The 23,872-nt window shown below is 37.1% G+C and overlaps 1 protein-coding gene across 1 annotated transcript; it reads right to left on the reverse strand.

Moving 5' to 3' along the window:
- Nucleotides 1-9,587: 9,587 nt before the first annotated feature.
- Nucleotides 9,588-23,304, reverse strand: ETS2 (ETS proto-oncogene 2, transcription factor). Its single transcript, XM_063305350.1, has 10 exons — nt 22,990-23,304; nt 19,382-19,453; nt 16,846-16,966; nt 16,190-16,309; nt 15,647-15,847; nt 14,711-14,794; nt 13,508-13,750; nt 12,789-13,052; nt 12,175-12,293; nt 9,588-11,061 (listed from the first exon to the last, which is right to left on the reverse strand). The coding sequence occupies exons 2-10, from the start codon at nt 19,451-19,453 to the stop codon at nt 10,846-10,848; spliced, it is 1,440 nt and encodes a 479-aa protein (XP_063161420.1). The 5' UTR covers nt 22,990-23,304; the 3' UTR covers nt 9,588-10,845.
- Between the last annotated feature and the right edge of the window lie 568 nt (nt 23,305-23,872).

The following is a 23,872-nucleotide window of genomic DNA, read 5'->3' on the forward strand; positions in this document are numbered from 1 at the left end:
AGGGAGGAAAGAGAGCTTATATGTGCACAGTATCAGTCCCTCTGGTCCTATGTCTGTTCTTCCTGATACTGTAGAACATTAAAGCAGCTCTGAGTAGATGGATCAACCCAGTTGCTCAGTAACTAGCAGCCAAAGCAATTAAAAACCAGCATCTTGTAGATTTCAGTAACCATTAAACAGCATGACTTAATAGCGAGAAATGTACTTAATTGCTGGATGAGACTGACCCTCCATGTACTTACGCATATGAGTTCATCAATGGAAGTGGCATTTTCTTAAAGAGTTTAGCACAGATGCAGAAGAGATATAAACTTCCAGAAAGCTAGGTTTTCTTTGCCTTTAACCTAATTGGGAAATAATGCCAGCAGAAGCTTTTATGAGTCCCCATGGTGATTTGCAGCAGTGTCACGGATCAGCAAGGAAGTATAATCACTTCTGACTAAGTTCTGATTAATTTGGACCAGCAATTCTTAAGTTCAGTTGCACTTGGGGACCACCCTCCCCTTTGCTTCTTCCCTGAGCTTCCTATTTTTAACATTTGGGCTGTCCAGTCTGTCCTGTGCAGTTGCTATTGCTATAGGGAAATTCATAGTTTAACTATTATATATCACATGTCCTATGTGTTTACTTTCCACATATGATGGTAGGATCAATTAGCTTTTAACTCTGTAACTTTAGTTGTATCCCTATGAATCAGCACATCTGTATCTTATTTTATTGTTGCTTTGTTTTAGTTGTTTTAAAGTTTCCTTTAATGGCTTTTGCTTTCTTGTATTGCCTTATTTGGGAATTTTTTTCTCTTACCTGTTCTCCAACCATAAATAGAGTCATACAATCTATTAATATTCAGCTGCGCTATAAGAAGGGCCCACTTCCAAAACTGAGCTTGTTACCTTCTGCACTTCTGAGCAGATGTTTGTCCCATTCCTGTCCTCCAAAAGTTGAAGGCACAGGTGAAAAGAAGGAATAACACTGTTAGGTGGTGGCAAAGGCTATATTTGCCAGGTTGGTTCTGTGTCATTGTCTTACCTACATCAGAGGTAGGTGATTCAGGTGATAGGTAAGTCTTAATACATTCCAGGTGTAACATGCTAGCTTTCAACATTATAGCTTTTCTTATATGAAAAGCACTGTTTTGGTTCCCAGTGCATGCAGGCTTTAGTGAAGGGGTCAGCTGTCCGATGAATGGAATTCCTCCCCGCCCCCCATGGACTTTGCTGCTATGGTAATTGATGGTATTGTGGGAGTTGTAGTCCAAATTATAAACTGTTTGGAGGAAGCTGACTATCTAACCCTCCCCATTTGCTTATGCCATAGATCTTATGCTCCATAAGGGTATTTGTTACTTAGCAGCACTACGTTACTTATCTAATATAGCTGAATCCAGTGCAAAAGAGCTATACAGACAACCTGAACTTTTATCACAGGACCACTGATATTCTGAGAAGTACAGACATGATTTAAGAATACTTTAAAAAAAAAAACTTGCTCTAGGATAGATTTAGGTATTCTAAAATGTGCTATCTTTTAAATTTAAATACAAATGCATTCTTACCGATGCTTCTGATTACATACAATTTTGTAGAGTCAGGGATGTGGTCAGTGTGAGCCTTAAATGGTGGTGTTAGCTTTCAAGCTACATTTATATAATATGAAGAGCTTTATTTATTTATTTAATAAGTTTATATAGCCTCCCATCTGACAATGACTCTGGGCAGTGAACAATAATAAAATAAAACAAATATATATTCAAAAATTAAAATACACAGCAGCTGAGAAGGCAAACTATCATCTGCAAGGCCAGGAGACAGGTCTCATCAACACCAAATAGAATTGGCCCTGGAGGAAGGGGAGAACTACAGTAGCACAATATGCATAGATTACGTATTACATTAGGGCAAAGAGAATACATTAGGGCACAGAGCATGGTGAATATTGAGGGACATCTTGGCATGCACATTGCGGTATATTCACCATTACTCATGTGTTTTTCTGTGCTAACTCCCTCCCCCCACCTGCAAGTTTATAGCCCTTGTTCACAGGGAGTCGCTCCCAACTAGAGTTAGGAAAGCTTTCCCATTCAGCAGCCATATTTGCAATTTTGATGATGTATCATGGGTAGTCACGCCATGTGGCTGCAATGACAGCATGAAGAATCATAAAGAACCATTTTAAAGAAGTCTAACTAGGGAAAAGAACTCTGTAGATTATTTTTTATGTTTTTTTCAAGGCATGCTCCCAATCAAAGCACTAGTCTGAACCACCCAACATATTTAATTGCTAAGAAAGTCCTTTGTGAGGTCAGTGGCTTTCGTGGACATAAAGATAGTTCTGACTGTCCTATTCTTGTTCTGCAGCTTGCCAGCTGTCCATTTAACTTTTCTGACAGACATCAGGTTGTATAGCCTTGCTATAGGCCATTAATCAATTGATCATTTGAGATGAGATGACCAGAAGTGTATCAGGATCAAGCCTGCCTCTGACTCGATTTAATTTCACTTTCCAAGTAGTCAGAGGAGGAATTGGAAGCTTATCGTGCTGGATTTGGAGAAATGAAACTCCAGCATGACTCAGCAGAGCGGGAAGAATCTACTTCGCTGATTGGGCGAGATCCGGAGGAGGATTTGAATATGCCAATCAGCGCGCACCAGAGATGTGTTGAAAAATGTGTGAAGGAGAAGGCAGCCCAATTGGCTGCAGGAGACTCCAAGTGCGCCAAGGAACAGGATAAAAGGCAGCAGCGCAGAGAGTGTGCTGCTGGAGACAACCAGTCCTCTAGACCTGCAGTTTCAGAAGAAGATTCCCTACTGACATCAGAAGCGGCGTCTGTGATTGAAGGAGAAGCAGTTCCAGGCTTGCATTCTGAGGTAGGGATTTCCGCGCCTACTGCAATTGAGGAACCAGCGTCACCTGAGCCCGGCAACCCGCACCTTGCCTCCATGTTTATCTCAGCAGCACAGCCAAGCTGAGAGTTTTTCGCACTGCCATTCATCAGCAGTTTACTGAAATTGCGCTTCACAAACCCTAGTGATTTTCAGAGGTCATTGCTTACCTTGTTCAGGATCTGAGTTCATGGCACACATGGTGCTTCCAGCCGAGTCAAGCCGAGTTCTAAGTTCCAAGCCTTGCTCCAAGTCTCCTGCCCAGAGAATTCAGCCTAGTCCAGGGCTTCCAGCCAAGTCAAGCTGAGTTCCAAGTTCCAAGCCTCATTTTGAGCCTCCTGGCCAGTGAATCAAGCCCATTCCGGGGCCTTCAGCTGAGTCAAACTGAGTTTTGAGTTCCAAGCCTTGCTTTAGTCTCTTGCCCAGAGGATCCAGCCCAGTCTGGGGCTTCCAGTTCCAAGTTCCAAGCCATGCTTCCAGTTATCCTTCTTAGAGATCCAGTCTAGTCAGAGATTTCCTGCCACATCCAGCCTTGTTCAAGTACCAAGCCTTGTTTCCAAGTCTCTGTTCCAGGGTGATTCCGATGTTCCAGCAACCACAGATGAGTCCAGTCTTGCTCCAAGTTCGAGTCTTGTTCCTGAGATCCAGTGCATTCCTGTTTGTGGCTCAAAGTCTTGCATTCAGATCCATTGCCTTAGTCATTTGGTTTCAGTACCATTCCTGTTTGAGAGCGTCTGTCTCTAGTCCTTGTATTTCTGTTGAATCCAGTCTCACCTCCAGAGACAGATTTTCTTGGCAGCCTTGCTGTGTCATTTAGCCTTGGTTTTTCTAGTCTCCATACTTCAAGGACTTATTGATTGTAAATAGTCCTTTAATAGCGAGTTTTACTGAGAACTGGTCTGGTGCATGGTCTGAACAGGACAAAGTGTAACAGAGCACAACACAGATTTGTAAAAAGGCAATACAACAATGGCAGTTTTAATTTTTTGTTTTTTAATTGAGCCCCAATATGGAGTTTGACCTTTTACTGCACCTGGTCATATTCTCACTGAGCACTCATCGAGAAGAGATAAGGCAAAACCTCAAATCCTGGGGTGCAATTATTTGTGGATAGAAAAATGTGCCTGGAAAAAGAATGTATGTCTTTTTGTTAGAAATACCAGGAGAAGTGGGCATGCAGGGACTTGTGAGAGAAATAGTCAAATCAAATGGTGTTTGTGTCATTCTGATCTTTTCAATTACATTTTGATGGTCTGGTTTAAAGTTAATATTGGGGAATTTTCCATCCAAGTAAAATTATATATACTCAGCTAAGAATTGTGGCATTATAGGAATAGAGCCAGGATTCAGTGAATGATTAAAAAAATAATAATTGGCAGCTCTTGCCTGTTGAGTTTCCACCAAATTGTTTAAACATAGGATATGCCTTTATAAACAATCTACCTCTTCATCTAAACATGCTCAACATTACTTGAGGTACCAGTGCTATCTAGATCTGAATCTTTGCATTCTCTGTGTACTAACAGAACTTCAGAAATGCTTGAACTGTTACTTAACAGTGAATTTAGAAGGTCATGTACTGCCTTAAGGCGAAAATATTTGGTATGTATTTTTTGTATCTTTTACAAAAAGCCAGCCCCATGCTCTAGCATGACCAAGAAATTAATTGCAGGTTCTGGAGGGTTTTTTTTGGCGGGGGGTGCTACTAAGTTAATGTTTGCCTCAGTTCCAGGCAAACATTTGCCTCACTTATTTTATGAGGCACAATAAATTCAAGGATGTATGTAAGAAAGATTAAAGAAAAACCCAAACCGTAGGCTTCTTAGTAATAGGAATAGATTTAGACCTCATTTAACAGATATCCCCAAGTTCACCCTTAACTATTCCTCTATAAACAAGAATTGGGTTGGGGAGAAAAGCATTGCTTTTGAAGATACCCACAAAAGATGGAAAAGCAATTCTGTCTACCCTCCCTGACATAGGGATGTTCAACCTCTATTGACAATCACTTGATGGATCTACTGGGTTACAGAGATATTCATTACCACCCACTGTCTAGGCTTCCCTGTAAACATGTAGACCTCCACAATATAGATGTTCTGCCATCAAAATAATGAACAATTTAATAATTTAATAATATATGTGTCCAAGGGTAGGGCTTTTTAAAAAGTCTGAAGCCTGGAGCATTTTGTTTATTTGAACCATCACTCATGGTATCCTATGTTAATGTAATTTTCTTCTTCATTAGTTTATATCTATTGAAATCAATGGTCTGGTAAACCAGGATGTGGAGAAATGTAAACTACTAACATCACCCTTACGATATATTTAAAGGATTTGTTTGTCCTCCTATCCAACCATCAAAAGAGACAGTTACAAGTGAACTCCTTATCTCCTTCATCAATCAGCTCCACTTTTCAGGGACAGGGAAAATAGATCCCACAAAGGAGAGGAAAGCACACTTGGACCTCAAACTGTTTAACAAACAAGCACAGCTGTTTGGGGGGGGATGCAGAAAAGGGGACCATCACACAACTCTCATTCTATTGCTCAGTCTCCAGCTGCAAGGTCTGTGTGGAAGAACCAAGGCGTAGGCTGAGCATAAGTTAGGGCCTGCCACCACAACTGCCCTTGTTACTCCACATTTTGTGTCTAATGGTGTGTGTAGATATAATAACTCTGAACACATTCTGCCTCTAATTACTCTCTTGCAGTGAGGAGGCCTGGTTTTTTGCTTGTCTTCAAATGTTCCATTTCCAATAGCTGTTATTTGGTTCACAGATTTACAACTTTGGGTTAAAATAACTGTCTTATAATAGGCCTGCAACCCACTCTTGTTATGATGTTATCCTAGTTTGAACTGAAGAATTCTGTACAACCCAACTTTTCAGTTATGCCTCAACCAAAGTCATGACAGGAATTGCTGACAGTTCAGGCTAAAGGCTGCATTTGTTACTGTGCATCAGTTACCCAACTGGGCTGGGAAAGTGTATTGCAGGTTGGTCTATATATTTCAATAGAATCTGATAATTCATTTGCTTCTACCCTCATATCTGTCCACCCCACTGCATGCCCCCACATTTCATTCTTCATTACCTACAAATTATTAGCATGCACAACAGTTACGGTTTCTATTGGTATTAGTGCAGTTGTTCTTAATGCATTTTCTAAAGTGCAGTCTTACCTCTAGGCAGAAACTTAGAATGGCTCTTCCTAATTTATCTTATGATTAATGAGACAACATTGCCAAGTCCTTTAGGCTTATTTTTTTACATTCAAGCAAGTACAATTATTATCTCAAGCATAAATAAATAAATAAATAAATAAATAAATATTTCAGATATGTACTGCAGCCAAGGGGAAAAGGTGCAAACTAACCACAGTGGGGATTGCCAACATCTCCTTCCCTTTATGTGTCTGTTCCAGAGCCACACTTCAGGAAATGCTGCCACCACAATGGCCCCACCAGCTCTGGACAGAATTGCACTTTCCCATCATAGTAAATTGGAATGGGAATGGTTGGAAAATGTGATCTCTCTGCAAAAGTGTGATTTCTAAAGATAAGAGATTGAATGATTGCAATGAATGAGTTTCTGCATATTTCTTTGGTTGTAAGCTACTATCTAGAAAGACCACTAAAAATGAATGAATTGGCAAACAACATTAACAGTAATAAATGTGTATGTACACGTGTGTGTATGGTGGTAGTCCAAAAATTAAGATTTATGTTGAGGCCTGCCACCACAACTGCCACAACTGCCCTTGCTACTCCACAGTTTGTGTCTAATGGTGTGTGCAGATCTAATATCTCTGAAATAATCTGAAATAATCTCTGAAATTCTGCCTCTAATTATTCTTGCAGTGGCCTGATTTATTACTTGTCTTCAAATGCTCCATTTCTACTTTAAAGATGGAGAATGTTTAAAGCCTGTTTTCTAGACAAACTTGAAAAAGCCTCTCTGCTTTTCTCTGTAATAACATGCCATCATAAGCATTTTTTGTGCTCTTTGGGGGCAGGACAGAGGTGTATTAGGAGTATAAAACTGGTTGCTTTTCTGTTGGGCAAGAGTCGGAGCAGGTCAATTTACCATCCCTGTTTGTATCAAGCCCTGATTCACCACATATGATGCAACTCCACCCAGAAATGGGAGGTAAGTGGAGGTTTTCCAGATGTGAATGGTGGTGTTTTTACCGATTTATTGTTTTCTGTTTTAACTCAAGGTCTTATGGAATTGGATGGCCTCTAAGTGCATAAATAAATACATAACCAACCAAGCAAGTTTCCTCTGAATACTAGCACTGATGGAAAAACCCTTTCCCTTTAAATTCCATGAGTGACTGTGGGCATACTTTTCTCATAGTCTAGTGCCAAGTGTGGCTAGTAAAAAAAGGCACTCACAGAGTTGACTTCTGAGCTCCAACTGGCCTCTGATTTCAAGTTGTCCCCTAAAACTGTGGCAGCCTAAATTAGTTTATCAACGTTGTGAATAGTTGGTGCAGAAAAATGAAATGCATCTGTTCTGCCCTATCAGAGTTTGACTGCAGTGCTGAGCAGATAGTTAAATGCCAAAATAGCTGAGTACATTGGAAGGCTACTGTAGTAGCCTGGATTTTTTTTACTGCTGTGATGTAACATCTCTTCTGCTTTTACTGTAAATGATTGTAGAACTTTGCATTCCATATTATTCAATAGATGTACAGCAATGCAAAACACCAAAATTTACCACAACATTACCACATTCACTTCGACATGTTCAGTTTAGAACATCTTTTGTAATTTTGGAGGCATACATGTGCCCATAGTATGTGAGATGAGCTAACTGATGCGTTAGCTTTCAGTTCCTAGATTTATTTTTAGGCAGTCTGGCTAACAGGAAAATTTTGTTTCTTCAGTTTCAGAGAAGAATGTCTGCCCCAATTCTTGTTAGAATAGATGTGTTTGGTGTCATGGGAACCTAACCTATGGACCTCGTCTATGACATCATTAGAAATAAGCAATTCTTAATAGTTTGTAGATCCATATTTACTAAGTGCAATACAGCCCTCAAAAGGGCAAAGGAGCCTGTTTTGCAAAGCTCCAAAGCATTTTACTTGAAAAGGAAACCATTCACTTGTTTGTCCTTCTCTTCTCCAACAAATGTTGGCATTTCTTCTTCCCATCTTTCCATAACCTGGGATGGATAAACTTATGGGCCTCCCACATGTTGCCAGCAGCCCCCTTCCCAAGATTGCCAACTGGTAAAGGATACTGGCAGTTGTTGAATTACACTACAGTATCTAAAAGGTCATTGATGTTGCCTTCTCCTGCACTTATATAGCTACCAGAATGAGTTTGTTTAGGTAATGACAGAATTGTGGATATTGCTCTCACGATCTCCATTAATTGTTGTACTTAAGTTGGTTGCAATATCTGGTAATCATATTAAGTATAGACTTAAAGCTAAGTATTACAACCAGTGTAAAAGACACTGGGAAAGGATGCAGTGAATTGAGATGTATCATATTTTGCTCACTGGCAAAGTTATTTCCTTTTCAAAAAGCCATCTTGCATTATAAAATAACTGGCATTAGGACCATCAGGTATATTAAGAGTGCATCTTTTTGTCTACTAATGTGCAAAAATATGATGCAAGGATCTCCTAATCTGCATGTTGTTTCAAATTTCATTGCATTATTCAGAGACTAAAAATCACAAAAAGGTTGAAACCATGAAAGAAAACGCTTGCATTAAATTCCCTCTTCTCACCCATAACTGAAAATTGTATTTAAGATTTGCTTTAAAAAATTGCCAGAGTTTGTGGCTGTTACATCACATTTTCCATGCTTAGTACCTAGAAAGACATGAACTATTTTATAACAGAAACATGTATGTTGATTTATACATTTCTACCAGTTTTTACCCGTCACATGCCTTGGCATATGAATAAAAAATACATAGTCACTATTAAGAAATAGCTTCTTCAACATGTTGATGGAAAAATGAAGCCACATGGAGAAAAGCTTAGATACAACCTGAATGGCATATAAAAGGGGACAAGGTCTTTATAAATGCTAATAAAATTAGCACTATATTACATTTCTTCTCTTAAAGGCTCAAAAAGGAGAAGGCTGGGAAAATGAAATACAATATGCATCTGCCATCAGAATGTATGCATGGAAAAGTTCCCCAATTCTCCAAAGCTGCGTTTTGATGTACATTTTACCAGCAAGTGCTCTTTTCTTGGGCAATGTTTATATAATCCAGAAAAAAGTTCATGCGATCTTAGCCTTGATTTGTTCTTTAAAAGCAATAATTCTATCTTGGAAGCAAGAGCCTAAGCCCTGATTTAGTTCTCCAACTTAAAAGTACATTGCATGAAAATGAAGTTACGGATTTACCAGCTTTTATAGTTATTCACTTTTATAGTGTCCCTTACTAAAGCCTACATAATCTACTCTACAGTATTTATTTAAGAGCTAACTGAGAATGTACATGAACATATATGCCTATCCCTTCCATAGAAGGATGTTGACCAGGAGATGGAACATATGCAGCTGAATTCCTGCAGCCCTCACAATTCACTGTACAGTACAGGCATGTAAATCTGGAACTATATCTGTACTGGGACTATCAAGTTTGTCAATTGTTTAGAGATTTACCAATGAATTGTTTAAGATGAAGGTAAGTAACAACTTTGAAATGTAAATAACTACATAATTATTGGCCCTTGTTCAAGATGTTTTAATAAAAGTCAATGTTTTTTAAACCTCATTTTGTAAGTTTACATCATTTTCAACATTTTTTTTTTACAAATTACGTGTTTTCCAGTGAAGCTTTTTGTTTTTGCAGTAAAAATAGCTGCTATATATCTTTACTGTAATTGCAGAAAAGGAATCAGATTTTTTTTTCAAAAATAGAATTCATATTTTAATCAGGATAATTCATTATAGGTGAATGAAAGGGATGGGAAAGGGTCAATTGAAAGAATAAGAATTATATATGAATTGTTTTTAAAAGGACATGCATAGAAGAGATTTTCCATTAATAAATATAGTTTTAGCAACATTGCTATTTTCAGTTACAGCATCACTCAAATGAGACTTTATGACCCAGACTGAACAATTAGCTTCTTGCCATAAATGTTCAGGTGTTTGTCAGTCTCGGATTAAACATTCTTCTATGACATGGCCACTTGGCATGTGCTTATTCCATATAAATTCACTTGGAAAATTAAATTCTTCCAAGATGCTGTAGGAGCTGCTCTTTTGACTTGAAACACATTCTTCCTCTTCAGATGTTTACATTATTTTAAATTACAATATACAATATTTATTAAATAGGAGCTTTTCACTGCCAGAGAAACATATGAACATGCTTAAGCATACACACCACACACAAATATATATATTTTTTGAAATGGTATATCTTTTCTGTCCTTGTACAGAATCTCTGCCATTGCTCCTCCTGGTTCCAAGGTGTGTATGAGGAAACACACATAGCTCTAAAAGAATGCCCTTTGTAGATTTATGGTGGCACCTATGTTAAATAAAAGATACCTGGCCTTTTCTCTCTCAGTCACACAAACTATGGTATGTAGCATCTGCAAGGTTGTTAACTGTAAAATGGGAAGGGGGAGAATACTGGAAATTCCAAGGGGTTTGGTCTGGTATCACCCTTACTTATATAGAAGTTGACATAATTAGAACCCTGAACCCTGGAGCACTTTGGTATCTTCAGGTTGTAGTCAGAAACTGGGTTGACCTCCAGAAGGGCTGCTGAACAGGCTGGATACATAGTTCTTATTGTGCCTGAAATTGAGGCCTCTTCTTTCCCTTGACTTCCCCGATTATGAAAACACTTCTTTTAGGAGTTCAACAGTGTAGTACTCCAAACAGTCAGAAGATAAAACCAATGACTGATGCAGAAGGTCCCAATTCACAGATTCATGTGTTCTTGCATCCAATGCTCACAAGATAGCAGTGCTCAGTCTTCAGTATCTGGCTGCACTCCTAGCATTGCATGGAGTTCTTCTGCTGTATATCCCAACAGATTTTGTAGGTCACATACAAAACGGTATACATAACGTTTGCCTGAAGTTTTGTGAATAATGTTCTTATCGTAATAATAACGCAGACCACGGCTCAACTTTTCATAGTTCATTTTGGGCTTGTTTTTTCTTCTGCCCCATCTTCTTGCAACCTGAAGTAAGAACAGGGAAAGCAATTTAATGTAGTTATTAGATTCCAGTGAAGTGGTATTAAACTCTACTTTTAAAGCAACAGAATCATTAGCCTTATTCCACGTGCCATGATTCTCAATCATTAACAGTAATACAAGTCCAACTATAACTTTCAGTTGGGTTCAACTATAAACCTCAATTACAATATATAACTGGGTCCAGCTAAAACTTCAGTTGTAATAATTAGTACCAATTCAAAGATAAGGTGCAATGAATTAATCTTGTAAGTATCTGTTAAAACAAATGTAGATTGTTTCTCTGATATCTAAAATGTCAAGCTATTTCCAAAAGTCTTTTCTTAGAAGCCATAACATTCTTCAACTCACATTAAATCTTGAAGCAGCTTCTGAACAGAATTATTTCAAAACATAATTTCAAAACAGAAGTTAATTTTAATTTTTATATATAAAAATTAACTTCTGTTCTGAAATCCTGTTATACTAAACAAAATAAAAAAGTAAGCTACTGAGCAACTGCTTAATGCTACTGGAGTTCCAAAGTCTGCATCTCAATAAAGAACACAATTTCCATATTGGTTTATAACTTAGTATGTCTTCAAAACAGATCTTGCTTTAAGAGGCTATGAAGTACCATAATTTGATGGCTTGTATTTAAGTAGCTAAGTCTATAAACTGTTCTGTATACAAGGCAATTAATCAGAGGCTTACCTATATAATTCCATATCAATATAAGAAACTGAGGCTATAATCACATATCACTGCTTTTGAACTTGAGGTTTGAAGCTGCCCTTTTCTTTCTGGTGGCTCTGTATAATTTGTTAGTTTACATCCCGCCTTTTCTTCAGGTGCTCAAAGTGGCTTAAATAGGGATCTTCATTCATTTGATCACCACAACAAATCTCTGAAGTATGTTGGGCTGAAAGTGAGAATGACAGATCCAGAGACAGATCCAGAGACTGGCCTGAAGTCACTCAGTGAATTTCTATGACCAAGAACAGACTGAGATCTGGGTTTCTCAAGTCTTAGTCCAACACAGTAACTACCAAAGCTATAACCTGCTAGCTGCTATCAATATCTATTTATCTCTAATGACGGATGACTTGAACTACTAACCTCATCTGGGTCTGCAAGTTTAAACTCCCAACCATCTCCAGTCCAGCTAATGAATGACTGACAAGATTTGTCAGTCAGAAGTTCTAGAAGAAACTGCCACAGCTGTATAGGTCCACTACCTATCAATATCAAAATAAAATGGTTAAGGGAGACATATTTGCATATACAAGCATTCATAAGAATACCAGAGAGGTTAGTTTGCAAGATTTAAATATTAATTATGTAGTTCTTTTCAAACCTTCCTGGCTAAAGATCAACCAGACACCAGAATTTGTTTTAGGAAAAAAATGGTAAATGATAGGAATTTCTTACAGCAGATCAGGGTTTTTTTATTATATTAAAATTAAGAATAGACTGAATATTTTTCCCTCTTAAAGTGTTGTTGCATTCCAGAGTACACTCAACTTCAACTGAATGAAATTTACTTGAAAAACAGAATTACAGAACAAGGTAAGTTGTGAAATTATGGCCTTTATATCCAAATAATCAGTTCAGATTAAGCAGAGAGACCTGAATAGGAATCCTAGCACATACCATTTTCATTCAGATCTCCCTACCATCAGTGAAACAAGGAGGCCTAAAGGCAAAAGGGGACAAGAAAATATTTTACTTGCCTGTAAATCCTGCTAGTATTGCTGCTGGTATAACTGGTTTCCCTTGCTCTACAGGGTCACTCCTTTCTTGAATATAGTCTTTAAAGGACATTGTGGGTTTGTTCAGACACAAGGACTGGCTGCAGTCATCTTCAAAGCTCTCATAGGATGGGACCCGTTGAACATCTACTAAGGAGGATTGACTATTCCAAGACTGTAGCAATGAATCTGAGCCCTCGTAACTTTCTGTGCCACTGTCACTTGAATCATGCTCCCTAGGTTTACCTGGACAAAAGGAGTAAACTTCATGAATATGGATTTGCTTAAGTCTGAATAACTATTATAGCTGAAATTGGATTTTAAAATATTGTACTTATTTAATTACAAATAATTGAACTAGGATTGCTAAAATCGAGAATAGAAACCCCAAATTTCACTATGCTTCCATTTCACAAATGCATTTGATTATGCTAATTTGAACAGTTATGGGAAAATGTATCATACTTCAGAGATGTTTAAACCCCCTCCAAGTTACTGTAGCTTTGTCCAGTTATAATCAGTAAAAATTTCAATTTAAAGTCAAGACTGACTCCATGAGACCCATTAAAATGCACTATTACTAAAACAAATCACTTAACAATACCTTCACTTAACAATGAAGTGGGCTATTAAAACAAAAATAAGCAACCTGGTATTTGAATATATAATTACTCATAAACACAAGGAGATAAACGTCTTACTTGTGTTATCCAACACCAAGTTCAGATTGTTTCTTGTGAAATTTGGATTCATTGAACAGTAGTTCACATTGACAGTTTCTAGTTGTGCTTTAGGAAACATCTGAAATTCCTGTTTTAGATTAATAAGATTTGGTCCAACCGTTGTCTGACATAAATCTCCCAGAACTCTGGTTTTTTGGAAGCTTAGAGTTTTTGGATAGTTGGGTACTTGACTGCAATATTGCACTTGTTCAACATTAGTGCCTGGAAAAAAAAACCACTCTTTGTGATTATAAATCCTTTAACTTCTACAATAGTACCTACCCTCCAATTAAATAGAACTTTATTTGAGGGCTTTCCTGGACAAAAATATAGTGACACTCTATGAATAAATGCTACCATTATCCATATTCTCAACTAAATAAAAGCATGCTTCTATAAACTGCCTCTATAGCTTTTAGAATTTAAACATTTAATAATCTTTATACTGTTTTGATAGAGGGAACCAGGTGAAATATAAAGATAATATGACTCTGCCTCTTGCTACTATAACTATGTTAATGAACCTCCATGATTTCTACAGTTGCTTTTACAAGCTTTAAAGAATCTACAGCAGCTAGTACTTCAACCTAACATAATAATTTAAAATACTGAAACAAGATTGTAAAACTTTAGCAAAGCAAATTTGAAAACATCGTACTTGTTTAATATTTAATATATCATACTTATTTAATATTCACAAAGACATGAGATAATAGCTATTTCTTAGATTCAATTCATATAATAGATCAATGAAATCAGCTGGCATATTTGTACTGTGTGTAGTGTTTGTCAAAACAAAGTACATCTGGTCACTCATATCACATGAGATATTGTGCATTACAAATATCAGCTTCTGTCTTGCAAGTTTCTAGCTCTCACTGATCTGAAAACATATTTTGAACCATGCTTTTTCCTATGTCCATTTCACTTCTTTCACTGACAAGCCCCCACCAAAAAAACAGAAACAAACAAAAGGGGAAAAAAAACTGGGTAACCCTGACCTGAAAAATTTAATCAGAAATTAAAACTTATATAAGCAGCACTTCCAGTAAGTTGTATAAATTAGTCCAGGGCCCTTTGTTGTTGTTGTTCAGTTTAGATACTGAATGGGCAGTCTTATTACCATTAAAAGGAAACTGAGCACATCTAATTTTGACAGTACAGTATTGAAATTAAATTTACCTAAAGAGTTGTTGTTGACCCAATGTGGAGATGAAATAAGATGAGAATTTTCTACGTATTGATCCTGTGGCTTCTCTTCATTGTCTGAAAACAAAGGTGCTTAAATATGTATCTTAACAGGAAAGTTTGCTTTCAGAATACGTCGTGTATATGTGATAGCATTTTCACCAAAATATATTTTGTTCCAAAATTACCTGCCGTATTGCAAACAATTTAATGTTTTGGAATTTAAAAGGTCTTAACTGATCACAGTTAAGTCCAACTTATAGCTCTAAAATTATAATATATAATTCTATATTATGTATTTTATTTATTTTTATCTATTTTATTGTAAGCTGCACACAGTCACATATGTGAAATGGATAGCTATATAAAACAAACAAACAAACAAATGTTAAGTCAATGAGGTATATTTGTTACATTTATTACACTGATTACCCTGACATCTCTTTCTTCCAACAGCTCAGGACAGTCTCTCCTCAACTTCAGTATTTCACCCCAACATAATCTTTATGTTGAATTGAGAGATGTTGACTGATCCAAAGTCACAAAGTGAGTTTCCCTGGCTAAGGCTGGTTTTGATGGGATTGGGCTCCACTGATTTCGAAGTATCTGCTTCCAAGTATGTTTGTAGCCAGGTTCACATATCCTAAGCCATAATATGTTTGGTTTGCGCTTAGCACAGTATGTGAGTCTAGCCTAAATCAGTTCTAATCTACGTCTTCAGTTTAATCAAAGCCGACAAGAATTCCCATATTAAGGTAACCTCAAATATTATGGGAAGCAAAAGCAAACAGTCTTGTTCTTTTGGATAACATATAACTGACAAGTTAGAATTCACTTTGAATTTTCACAAGTGTTTTCTCAATGTTGTCACAATACTACTAATTTGTGTATTCTGTATATTTAGCTATCACTTTGATTTAGCTTATTCACCTTTTATCATCTGATCCAAATGTTCCCACAGTATGTCACCAACATAATCAGGTGCTAATTCCAAAAAATGCTCCTTTCCCAGATTGCATAACTCTTGGCCATTCATGGCAAATCTCTCAAAGTTTACATTCAATAAACTAAATTCATTGGTAGCCCAGAGAAGCCACTGACATACATGATGTTGTGTCCACAGCCAGGGACCTGCAGACAGCAGGAAAACAAACAAATACACAAATGACATTATCAAGATTTTTTTCCTAGAGAAGCTGTAGTGGCGTACATTAAAATATAATGGCTGCAATCCCTTTTACTACCACCTGAATCCACTCGTTTTGGGGGTGAAAACTCTTAATATTTAACTCAGCCTACAACTGAAGCACACTCACATGAAAGTGACAGTTTCTGAGATGAACTGAATGCATTTGCAACTAATGGTCTAGGATAAGAAAACTGTACAGTAAATATTTTATTACATTAGGAGGGGAAAAAAGTTAGAACAACGAATTAGCCTAAACCATATTAAAAAGAAAAAAAAACACTTACTGTTTGGAATGCCTAATCTGTGTTGTTCTTTTGTAAAGCCACTGAAAGTAGCATTTAAGGCCTGACTCATCACAGCCTTACTGCATGGAGTTAAGAGCGGTAATTCACAAGAGTTTGATTCTGAAAAGTAAAGGAATTGCAGTGTTAGACATAACAAGAACAAACAGAAAAAAAAAATCTGCAGAAAAAGAAGGGTTAATTATTATTATTATTATTATTGGTTATGTATAATGTTATGTCACTTTTTAGGGCCAAATAAATCCAGTCAATGATATAGCTTTTGAACTCTTAAATAATATTTCAATATTTGAAATAGTGGAAATCCTAGTTAGAATATTTAATATAAACATAATTGTTCCCAGTTATTTCTTCAAGGAATTGCTGATAATTTTAACTTAAATTTTCTGCAAGAAGCAGCTTGCATCCAGGTTTTACTTTCTAATTTCTCCTTGTCTACCACTACTATGGCTACACAATGATTATGAGGATTTGTTCACAATCAAATCATTTTCTATACAAACATTTCTAAAATGTGAACTTTTGCAATGACTTTTGATAATTTGTAGATTGTTTCCTCTCTAATTTCTCATGTAAATGACTTGGAATTCCTTTAATTAGCATGACAAAACTGCTGTACTTATAAAAATAGGCTTTACCAAAACAAATAGAATCAAGGCCTGTTGGCACTTCCTGGAGTGTCTGATCTTCATTTACTGGTGGAAAGTATCCGGTAAACAAAGAGTTTGCACCTTCAAAGCTATCAAATGCAGGTTGGCGCTGAAACATAAAAAACTTCAAAGTCAGTATCTTATTACATCCACAGCAAGTTTAATATCTTATGACAAAGCAAATGTGGCATTCCAAAGGAAACTGTTATCATCTCCAACTCAGAAATGAAAGTGCCTTGGTTACACGTTCTGAAATGTTAGTGCAACTCATAAATCACTGAGGAGGAATTTGGACACTTGCATTCTATACTAACGAGTTATTTGTAAAAAATAACTATCTTTCCATGATATCAACTAACAGCGTACAAAGGACTGAGATTTCTCCGAAATACAGATATAAACCTGGAAACTTAAAAAGCTCCTCTGATAACAATCAGTGTGTTTTGGGACATATTTAACATTTAGTAATTCATTTAGTACTGAATTTAGTAATTCAGACCTTTTGGTACTATTTAAAGAGTTCCATTTCTTTGGGGTATCAGTACTTGCACTAAATACATTAAATGCACATTAAACACATTTAAATGACTACCCAGCACCATATACAGTTAGGAGGGTGAACCATATATTATGTTAAATGTCTGAATCAGTTACAAATATTAAGGAAGTTGTGTTCAGGAGACTTTTCTCAAACTACATGATAATAAGTGTGTTAGCCAAAGGTGAGGCCCTTCTCATTATTATGTCAAATATGTTGTCAGTAATAGTTAAGGCAGTGAGAATAGCTTTTTCAGGGGCCATAAAATATGGACAGATCCCTATGGAAGAATGGGGTTTTCAAACAGCCTGGTCCTAGGCTAAGTCACCCAGAGTCACTGGGAGTTAGGTGGCATGCAAGTTTGATAAACCAACCAACCAAACAAACAAACAAATGCAAGAAGCTCTGGACCAATGTGTGTCTGGAACACCTCAGTGTGCATATAGAAATGCAATTACATCTCATTTTGACCATGGTGCAATCTGTATTAATTACATTATTTTATGTGTATCAAACTGATGGGGCAGCAGTACCTCCAGGCATTTTAGTATCAATGCAGCACAAGTTTCTAATGAGTTGTTATACTGTAGAATTCCATCTTCAATTTAAAAATCATAGCAAAAGCAACTGTTACAAACTACAGCATACTTCAGATATATTGTTTAAATGAGTGATTCTAAATAACACAAGGTCTGTATAAAATTTAGTCAAAATGTTTCAGTCCAGACTAATGAAACTATCCTTATGGATTTTACAAATTAGACAGTTCAACATTAAGAACTTGAGCAATTTGCTGTATAAATGAAATGATTAGAAAGCCAGATAGCTGGCTTAGTGATGACAAATTCTTTCAGTGGTAATAGATCAAAAGATCTGAGTCATCACTAATACTTAGAGGAAAGGCCAAGCACTTTCAACATAATCTGGAAACTCCTCTGTTTTGTGTAAATAAATGACCCTTATACTGAGTCATTGGAAAAAATGTAACATTGTAAGAATGATTAAAAGGGATCTGTACTTCAAACATTATTCTGCATTTTTAAAATATGAAATTAAACAGTAAAATGAGCATGTTTAAAGTTTCTATAGATTACAGCCTGCCAGCTCTAATAAAATGTTATTCCCTATCCCAGAACTGCTATGGAACAGTAGAAAATGGTGTTTCCAAATCTTAAAGGACTCATACAGTGATGGGCCTGTGCCCGCAAAGTCAGTGTGGGCCAATCATTATGCACTCAATATGCTTTACCACTAGCTCTATCAGCAAGTGACATAGCCCAGGTTAATAAGAATTTATCAAAACTGTTACAGTACTATTTATCTTTTTAACTTAGTGAACATATAGCCTTAAGAAATAAGTAAATACTTTCTGGTACATATTCTGTAAAATACTCTTTAAAGAATTTTGAATTTGAGGCAATACTGACAGAAGGGCTTTTTCATATAATGAATTGTACTATATAATTAATTATATCTAATTAAATGTAGTTACAAAATCAAATAGTTGATTTTTAAAAGGTTATATTAAGATATCAAAGCAAGCAAATATATCAGAGAATTTGATTTTTTAAAAATTATATGGAAATATTCTGTATAAATAATATCAAGGCCATTATATGATAGGTAATGGTTATGGATATTGCAATGCAGATTGACCATGATATGAAAATTATTTTGGTTATATCAGTAGCATCTTAGATATCTCTTGCAGAGATGACCAGCCAGGAGTTAATTGCTAACTGAGAGCATTAGTTTTGTTCTCTTTTTTTAAAAAATGTAATTAGCATTAAAATGACACTGCACATTTGTATTTCTAAAACTTATTAAATCCGTAACAGTAATAACTCATTACTGAAACTATTAATTATTTCTGGCATAGTGTAATATAAACAAATACAACTCCATATTTATACATTAAATTGATATGCCTTGCCCAGGGCTTAAACTGTGCTTTACTATACATGTCTGTTTTTCTGTCTTGCTTACCTTGAACAATCCTCTATATACATTGCAAACAGGTGCTACTTGATCCATGTTTTCAATTCCAAACTCACTCATCTAAAAGTGGAAACAGAATACAATACATATATATTGGTTCACAAATATAGTAAAAAACAACAACTCATGGTTGCATCCAAATAGTGCTTCTGTTGTAGCTCACAAAGATATACCTATATCAGAATTCTTTCAATCTGAGGTAGTGAGGCCAACTTTCTCATATACAATACACACACAAACATGTAGTCAAACTACCATTAAATATAAAAGTCTTTAAAATAATGGCTGAACAAGACAATTCATTTTCATACAGCACAATGTGGAATTACTTTTGAAAGGGAAGATAATTCTCTTCAAGACTAATGTGTAAGGCTTGACTTTTTAAATTTAAAATGGAAAATTATTTTAATAGGAAAATTCTTAACACAAATGTAGGCCAAAAGTTTTGGGCTTTTTCCCCCCTCTCACCACCTCTAGTGTCTGGGCCTTTAGAGAATATGGGCCATGCAAACTCCTTAGGATACTCATGTGAATCCAATTTTTTAAAATATTGTTACAGATCCTTGAAAGGATTGCATGATCAAAACCAGACCCCCAGTACAGTAAAATAAAATGATAGTATACTGCATTTAATACTGCCAAAATGATATAATGTGGGGTTTTATTAAATCTCTTTAAACTATAGTTGATGGAGATAAGATGAAATCTGACTACCTGTATTCAGTATAAGAATATACAGAATGAAAAGATCATAAAGCAGCCATGGGGATAGGGGGGTTGTTCAGTTTGACACAATGGACTCAAATATTTTATCATAATGCTTTCTTGTTTTAACTCTTTGATATCACTTTGTATTACTCTTAAATACCCATCAGTATAAAAAAAAAACCCTTTGATTTGTTTTGGTTTTTTTTATACTGATTTGTAGTTTTTCACAATACCACACCCATTATATAAAATTAAAGAGTGCAAAACTTGTTGGGGGGAGGGGTCAGACTAGTCAAAATATTTTGACAACAAAGAAAGCTAAGCTGGTTTGCTGTTTATACATATATACTTAAATGACTAGAAATATACCATTTAACATGAAGAATAAAAATGTATGTACTATTTTATTCAAATATAAAAGAAGCTCTAATTATATGGAATAGTTTAAATATTATATTGGATTAAAACATGACTTTTTAAGGTATGTATATCTCACCCTAGTAAAAATACCACTGCTGTTAATTTTTCTACAGATTATATAAACATAGTTTTTGTAAACAGCTTTTTGTATCAATGGTACAGCTCCTTCTCCCTTCTTCTGAAGCTTCCTAAACAGTTTGGCCTCTGTGGCCTCAAAAGTTTATGGTATTTTAATATTTTGAACTTCTGCAGTTAGTCATATACCTACAATATGTTCTAAACTTATCAAAAACCTGTATCTTCAGTTTTGAATGTATTTTTTGTATAACAACATAGAATGCAAATCTCTATTGGTTATATAATTAGCTGACCTTTCATCAGCAGAATAACCCCCAGTATTAGTATTTTGGAATATTTTGGAGTCACAGTTCAGGAAGAAAACACATGCATTTACCAGAATAGATTAATGAGTCTCAAAAAGATGTTACATGATTTCTGACAATGGCATGGACATCTTTAAATACATGAACACCTAACTATATAAGGTTTCAGATAATGTATTTTGGCAATGCCCACTAGTAAGCTGCAGGGCATAAATAAGACTTCTAAGTACTTGTTTGGGACAAACACAAAAACAGGATTAAACAGAATCACCCCCTATAAAACATCCTCCATTATGGTGCAAAAGGCCTGTTTTAATTCCATTAAGTATAGGTACAACAAAGGATTGTGTGACACATTAAAGACCTACAAAGAAAAGAGGGCAGGCCCTGAAAAACAAAACAAAAAAAGAGGGAGGAAAGAAAACGTCTCAGGTGCCAGTAGGAAATTATTTATTGCATTGATTGAAACCCAACCCATTTCAGTCACATTCTTTATCAAGGATACTGTGCTTACCAGTTTTAGCTGCCATGAAATTAGGGTTACCATATCTGGACTGCAAATCTCTGGGTGGCCACCAGATGGTAGTAATGAGTTTCTCAGATCTGTCACAGCCCAGATCTGGCAGCCCATATTAGCTTGCCTTATACTAGTGGTCGAGCTTGCCAGTCAACATCATAAAAGTCAGTTATGCAGAAGTGATCTCACCAGGAATAAGTATTAATTAACAAATGCTCATACTGTAATTTCAGGTTAACTTCCTTATTAGCATAAACAGGTATTTGAACTCAGTTTGTATTGTTTTGAGAAACCCTATCTGAATATGTCACAGAAAGATCAAAAGAAATTAAATACTGGAAATTCAATAATGAGATTACGGATGATTCAATACTTTAATATTTTCCAAAAGAACACTCCAACTTGCTACGTTTTAAAAGGCTTAATCAATAATTACACAATATTGCAACACTAAAGTGTGAATATGCAACACTGCTTTGCAAGCAACAACCTACACATGCATATTATAGGCTTGATAGATACGGAGTTCAGTCATACCTTTTAAGAAAATCAACAGTTCTTTCTCACCCACTCTTAACACATGAACAAACACAAAATGATCCTCTGAACAGACTTAATGCCATGTCTATACATGACACTTTTACAAAAGGGAACAATGGTGAGCAAACTACTGATATAAACATTTTCAAAAGCCCTCTAACTGGAACTTAAAATATTTATTAGATTGATGACAAGTCAACTGTAAACTACTTGAACGCTTTCATTCACCTCCAATCTATATTCACATTTTAATTTGTAAACAGATCATTGGAAAAAAAATCAATACATTGTAGTGCCTTTCTGGATGGTAATTTAGGCATTTAATGAGAAATCATCCAAGTATTGTTTGGAAAGTGGGCATCTCTTCAAGCAAGAAAGAAACAACTTAGCCAGAATAATTACACGGGAAATCCAATGATCACCTAACCTTGTCTTTGATTGCCACAAAGTGATTGTCTTCCCCATCCACATAGTTTTTAAAGTACTATTCTAATAATCTTTTATTCTAATAATCTTTTAAAGAACTCCACATTCAATTACGGAGAAACCGAGGGATCTAATACAGCACATCCTCTCCAAACAAGCGACTGCTTTTATGTTGCTCGGCAAATACGTCGTACGGTTCTAGACCACACAAAACAGAAACAAAAATCCCCACATCTTCACCAGGGATTGTCCAGACTACATGAAGCCACATACACTAAATAGAGCCGCCTCCCCCATTCAGGTACATTTGATTACACTTCCATCATCTCCGGGGCTGATGGCTGAGGGTGATGGGGACAATAATCCAATGCGCCTGGCGGGCACCAGATTATGTTGCCACAAGCCTCTGGCCCACTCATTTCCAGAGAATGACAAAAGTGGACCGGCCCCGAACAGAAAGCCTGGACGGAACCTAGGCGCGTCCTGGGGAAGAGGGGCAGGCTGAGTCCGCCTGTTCCCTAATGCCTTCCCACCCGGCCGGGGGCTCGCCCGCGCGTCCCAAATGCCCCTTGGCCTCGGCGGTCGTGCCCTCCATTTCTCACCTGGACGCCGCCGAGCGAAGTCCCACGAGGCGCGCGGTCCCGTCACAACCCCGCTGGCGAAAGCTGCCCAGCCTCCTTCGCGGACCCCAGAATATCCCTTCGCGTCAGCCGAAGACACGCACCCAGAAAACAACACCCCACGAGGCGATGTTATCCCAACCGGCTGAACGGAGTGGAGGAAGACTCGCCGTAGCAAACCACGTCGCCGGAAGAAGAGGAAAGGCTCCTGCCCAGGGCACAAGGCAACGTGCTGGTGCCGGAGCGCGCGTCAGCTCTCGGCGGTCTTGGCTGGCGGCCCGGGAGCGAATGCATCGCCCAGGCCCGCGTTGAGCTAGCCTGCTCTTGACGGGGCGAGGGAGGGAGGGAGGCGGAGCGGTAGGCCAGGCCCAGCCAGCCTCCTCCCACCCGGGAGCAGGAAGACATTCTATTTCCTTTGGGGAGGCAGACGAAGCCTGGGAGGCTGGCGTCGCCCAGCGGGAGCCCGCCAGATGTGTAGAACCGGAACGCCGACCTCTCTTAACCGTCACAGCGAGGCCGTGTTGCGCATGGAATGGTGGGAGCAGTAGTTCAACACATCTGGAGGATACCCGGCTGGGGGTTGCCTTAGAAAAATCTCCCATCGTCGCACTGTACGGCAGAGGGAAGGATTATCTGTTCTGTGGATGAACTGTATGGGTTTACCCAATCAGTCTTAAAATACAGGTTTACTGGATCAGGAGCTGGGTTTGCACACTATTCTAAACGATGCTATCATATGGTTTGTTTGGTTTTTGGCTTAGTGTGTTGTGTGAACCCAAACTTTGTGATTTGTACATTATGATTAATGACTTAGCATGTTATGCAAACCCAGACAAACTTTCAGAGTTTCTAGTAATCTGTACAT

This window comes from Candoia aspera, chromosome 5, assembly GCF_035149785.1.
Source record: "Candoia aspera isolate rCanAsp1 chromosome 5, rCanAsp1.hap2, whole genome shotgun sequence".
Taxonomy (NCBI): domain Eukaryota; kingdom Metazoa; phylum Chordata; class Lepidosauria; order Squamata; family Boidae; genus Candoia; species Candoia aspera.